This window comes from Cynara cardunculus, unplaced genomic scaffold (assembly GCF_001531365.2).
Source record: "Cynara cardunculus var. scolymus isolate 2C unplaced genomic scaffold, CcrdV1 Un_Scaffold_2741, whole genome shotgun sequence".
Classification (NCBI taxonomy): domain Eukaryota; kingdom Viridiplantae; phylum Streptophyta; class Magnoliopsida; order Asterales; family Asteraceae; genus Cynara; species Cynara cardunculus.
The window spans coordinates 54,578-59,947 of NW_020201205.1; the positions used below are offsets into that span (position 1 = coordinate 54,578).

Below are 5,370 nucleotides of genomic sequence, written 5' to 3' on the forward strand. Positions count from 1 at the left end.
CCGGTAAAATTTAACACGATCATTTACTCACTGGATAAGATTTTAGTCCACCAAAATGGTATCGTATACAACAATTTACCTGGCAAGTGCTTACCATGGTAAGAGTCGTCGCCCTCACTTACCGGGTAAGATTTTTGATCCTTGTCTCGTTCTTATCGGGTAAGATTCTTGATCATTACCATATTCATCTGGTAAGGTAATGTGACTTGGTGTACACTTACCCTGGTAAGCATTTGGTAAACGGCCCCTAAGCCTTGAAAACTGAATAAAAAGCCATTACTCCAATTTATATCAGTTACACATTTTAGGCTAGGGACCATAACCGCTTATGTCGGTTACGTGAAGTTTCCATAACAAAGCTAAACAAAAGCATTTTCACATTCTAAGGGACATGATGTATGACCCAATCGACAACGTGCTTCAAATACGATCTAGGTTAACACTAATTACTGACCGGGTAGCTTACCAGGTGAACATCATGGATCTGTAGTAGGGGCTTAGTAAACACCTCTGACTGGGTAAGAGTCCTAAGCAAGCAGGTAGTAAACAACCTCGAAGCTTTGCACATTTCAATCATGAAGCTTGACGATGCAAGATAATCTTTTGAAGAACATACGACACATGCTCTTACTAAATAACATCACGTCCCGCATCCATTCTGGTGCTACCCTCTCAAATGTGCCCAATGAAGAGACACGGTACATCAATTCCTCTTCACCTGCCGTGTTCTTCACCCATCCCAAACTAAATGTGTAGCCTGCCAATTCCCATCATCAAAAAAGAAGACGTTAGATTTCGATTTTGAACATCTATACCAATGATAACTATGATAAACCCGATCAGATTAGTGCCATTTTTCAGGTAACCGTGGATGTCTGCGCCAGTTTACACACACTTCAACTAATCTCATGGAACCTTGAAGTTAACAGTCAGTCAAACCCTCTAGTGGCTCTGAGGAGACTTGAACTGGTGAGTGGTGAGTTTGGGGGTGACTCTAGAAAGCAAACCCAAGGTTTTACTGGTTTACTGCCATTTTCATACTAGGTGTGAATGCTTTTTGCTAGATTTCTTAACATAAAGACACCCCTATCGGTAAAATCAAATAGTTTAGACAACAGATGTCATAAATGGAAGTGTAATGCCCATATTATTCCATCTGGGTTCTTAATTACAGCATGAAAACGATTTTAAAATCTCCAAATTCGTATATGCGAAGAGGGAACATAAGTACACTATATAACATGTCGTATAAAAGAGGATGAGGGGATTTCCTAAAACGTGTAACTATTACACTTTTTAATTAACCAAGTGACAATGTTGCCCCTTAATAATAGGAGTAATGAATTTCTTCATCTCATAATTAAGGGTAGAATCGGAATTAGACATTTACTTTGAAAAGGGGCACTTATTTTGGACAAATTAAAATAGAAATACAGGCATTTATTATGGAACGGAGTAACTATTTAATTTCAGATTGAAAGATTCGATTGCAAATACAAAGTAAGCGTTCAGATTTACACATTGTCCTCCAAGTGGGATTTCACTATTCTCGTGTCACTATTTATGCAAAACATGAGATTTGGGAAATGATGAAGCATAATAATAAAAATGCAAGAAAAGAAGATAAATTATCAAATGCGTACGTAAAAATTAGTAAAAATTCCATGTACAGAAGCATCCAATGTTGAACGATGATCACATATTAGAACGTAGAAGGAAGATAAGGCACCAACTTGTATGTAACATGAAATGTCAACAAATAAATTACCGCTTGATTCATGCACTGCAGTTAGGAGTATATCATCAGTTTGGTGTACAGTAGAAAACTTCAGGTCAACTAGGCTCTCAACAAGCTCTTGAAACATGCAGATGGTAGTATCAGAAGCATCTACTACACCACAACTAAATTTGATCAGATATATTCTAATGTATGAAGATTGTGCGCCGGAGAACATAGAGGGTGCGTTTGGTACCCGAGACAGGCGAGAACAGTTAACAAGTTGTCCCAAGTTTGTTCGGTATTTAGACTGGGCTGGAACAAGACTGAGTGGGGAAAAATGCATTTCTTTGTCCCATCAAAATAGGTGGTACAAAAATTAGGAAGATGGGCCAAGGTTGATAAATTACTAAACTACCCGCGTAAAATTAAAATCTAAAACCTTTCACATTTCTTTCACCCGCCTACCTCACTCTCACCCGTCCAGTCCTGTCCACTCCCGTCTGACTGACCAAACGCACCCAGAAAGATATTCAGTTTTTAAACATACCTGAACTGCCAAGCCTTCGGCGGCAGCATTTAGGCTACACAATCTCATTACTATGGTCAGTACACAAACAGAACTTCCTACCAAAATGGGAAGAACTTAAAACTCACAAGCTGTACCTGATTAGCGCTATAAATAGCATCAGGTGTCATGTTTTCTTTATCTAATGCATGTTCTAGAGCAACCTCAACTTCCTTCTCATGCATGAAATCTGTAGATCGCTTTCTCTTTGTTGAGTTGTTGAGTCTCCCTGACGAAATTGAAGAACCTGACACTTGATTAATTGCGAGCATGTCATTGCTAGTGCTGGAATGAAATTCTTTTCTATGCAGCCTCTCAATTTCTTCTGAAAGTTGTTTGTCTGCAAAATTTGAGCCAAGTAATTGACAACCAATACAGGAATGCATTGATCATAAACAAATCTAGGTGGTCAGTTCAGCTGTATATGTGTATGATGTAAGGTTAGCAATGCATTTAACCATTGATGGCAATAACATTTGTCGAAGACAAGAACCATAAAGTTCCTCAGAATTCAATAAATCAACTGGCATACTTTGTGATAAGCTAAAATTTTGAAGTCATTTAATAGGTCATATATTGACACCTCTCTCATACTAAAGAAACATCCTTCCAAGCCAGACTAGAGCATAAATTGTTGAAAAACGTTTCTAGATCCTGTAACTCAGGTGTAGATTTCTAAAAGAAAATGGTACAGAAGATAAGTAGTTGCTTTCTAGAAGAATTTTAGCTTTAATTTGATAATTTAATAGTGAAGCTAATCGAGGAGGCTCAGACAAATAGCAGTGCAGTCATAACGTTCCTCAAAAAGGCAATTTACAAATTAAAGAACCTAAATGGAATTTGAAACCGAACCAATGTTAATACTCAGGCTTAAAGAACAAGCAACCTGAGATGATCCTCATTCAAACTTTCCAACTCAAAGTACAAAAGCAACAAATATCTACTTGGGATCTACCTGGTTCATTTCACATTATTGCTCATGGACAAATTAAGCTTTATCTTATTTTGATATTTTCCGAACTTGATGAAAATTACTTTTAATTGCAATGTCAACCTATCATCTCTAATGGACAAAAATTCAATTCAACATAATGATCTGATTTCTTTGAAAGGTTGAAAGGGTTACAAACTGATTCAATTGCCAATCTCATGAGGTAAATTCTCCTTGACTTCAGAATTTTTGTCCGGGAACCAAAAACTGTAATCAGATCACTATATCATCCATCATCTTTAAGAAAGTACGACTAAAGTAATTGTCAATGTGAAAATCATCTACAAGGGTTCAGTTCTTGGAACAGGACAAGAACCAAATCTTGAAGTGACACAAGATTAGGTGATTAGTGGTTAGTTCAGAATAGTAAGAAACAAGCATTCCTGCCGTGTCACCAATTACTGCATTTAAACTGTAGGTGTCAACAGCAACACCAACAACTTACTGCATTTTCGTATTCTATATTCTAGAAATGCTGTTGCTATCAGTGGAGAAACATCCGATGTTAACCTAGAAGCAAATGTACCTCTTTGTGCTCTCTTCATTTGATATGCTTCTAAGTGCATAAAAAGTTAATGTTCGTTGATAGCATCCTTATATTATGCATTGCTACCTCATGACTAGAATTTTAATTCAACCAACTCATTCACCATAACATAAAATTATGCCTTACTTTTTTGGTTCTCTTCGATTAACATCTTTTCATACTTTTCTTGCTCTTCGTCCTTGGCAGATCTGCAAACAAAATACCAGTTAACTTCTTATCAAATTGACTTAGTACTCCAGCAAAGTCGTTCCTTGCCTTATTGAAGCCACTTCCTGTCTCAAATCACTGATTTGTGCATATAACCTGTCCTTTTCACTTGTTAAATAGCCAATCAGTTCATCTGCAGCTGCATCAGAAAGACAAGAAAATACTTCATGTTGCATTCATGTTAAAGACTAAATTGGGATAAAGTTATAAAAAAAACCTTGTAGTCCACAATTACAACCAGTATAAGTTTTTCAAAAGCTAAACAATGAAGCACAACCAATTAAGACGTTAGAGCTAAATTAGTTCCTGAAATCCGTATCAGATTTGTACATGATGGGTACTACGTTAGACATCAACAATTTAAAATGCAACCCCTTTTGGAAAGGGAAGATTACAAAGGCTATAAAACGAAGATGTCCAAAATGCACTTACTGATATCCACAAAACAATTCAATACAAAATTAAGCTGCCAATAAAAAAAAATACATACCAGACACATAGGTCTTAAATTTTTCTTCTTGATCCAAATTAAGCTGCTCTATTTCAGAAGCCTTTTTCGCCTGTACAGTAATCAAACAACAAACCAAAGCTAGTTAACTCCACTTACAAGAATCACATATTCCCAATTAACACAATTACTCGTACATTGTAGAGAACGAGAAGCGAGAGGAAAGAGAGAAACCTTGAGCTTAGTGTACTTATCATACAGCTTAGAATAGAGCGCCTCCATTTGAAACTGGAAAATCAAACATAATCATCAATTGATGAATCAAGAGCAACAAAAAAAGCATAATCGAATGAAAAGAAAAAGAAGCCAGCTATAGAAACCCTAGAATTCAACCTATAATGAAACAGCAACAACGGTAAAAGCGATGAAATCCTTGGAAAAGTTTCACCTGAATTCGCAAAAACCCTAGGAGAGTTTTTGAAATTGATTGGGACACACACCCCTCTGAGAAATGCTTTCAAAAGGCGGGATAGGTTGAAAATTGTGGATCTTTGTACTTAAAATGTTACATTTCACCCCCTTCAACTTTATATTCTTTCAAATATGGACTGTTTTTTATTTATTTTTTTCATTTTCTTCCGGATATCTATTCAAAACGTCTTTTCAAGTTTTGGTATTTTTTTATCATTTCTAGAGGTAGCCATTACATTAGGATCGTTCGTGGCAGAAAAGACTAGGGGTATAATGATGTGAGTCGAGTTCGAGTTCGAGTTCGAGTTCGAGTATCACTATAATTTATTTAAACTCGAAACTTAATTCTCAAGTTTGAACTCGACTCGAAAACTCGCAAATAGTAAAAATCAAAGCTTGACTTGAACTCGATAACTATTTA

At 36.4% G+C, this 5,370-nt stretch overlaps 1 protein-coding gene across 1 annotated transcript; it reads right to left on the reverse strand.

Moving 5' to 3' along the window:
* Window positions 1-232: 232 nt before the first annotated feature.
* LOC112503247 lies at window positions 233-4,967 on the reverse strand. The gene is made up of 9 exons (XM_025107308.1): window positions 4,927-4,967; window positions 4,713-4,766; window positions 4,521-4,590; window positions 4,079-4,169; window positions 3,950-4,011; window positions 2,384-2,625; window positions 2,268-2,301; window positions 1,769-1,888; window positions 233-757 (listed from the first exon to the last, which is right to left on the reverse strand). The coding sequence occupies exons 2-9, from the start codon at window positions 4,758-4,760 to the stop codon at window positions 570-572; spliced, it is 855 nt and encodes a 284-aa protein (XP_024963076.1). The 5' UTR covers window positions 4,761-4,766; window positions 4,927-4,967; the 3' UTR covers window positions 233-569.
* Between the last annotated feature and the right edge of the window lie 403 nt (window positions 4,968-5,370).

Coding starts and splice junctions, on each gene's coding strand:
- LOC112503247 (XM_025107308.1), bottom strand. CDS start 4,760: ATGGAGGCGCTCTATTCTAAGCTGTATGATAAGTACACTAAGCTCAAG. Junction 4,012..4,078: donor CAGGAAGTGGCTTCAATAAG/GCAAGGAACGAC, acceptor TTTTGTTTGCAG/ATCTGCCAAGGACGAAGAGC. Junction 1,889..2,267: donor CCGAAGGCTTGGCAGTTCAG/GTATGTTTAAAA, acceptor GTGGTGTAGTAG/ATGCTTCTGATACTACCATC.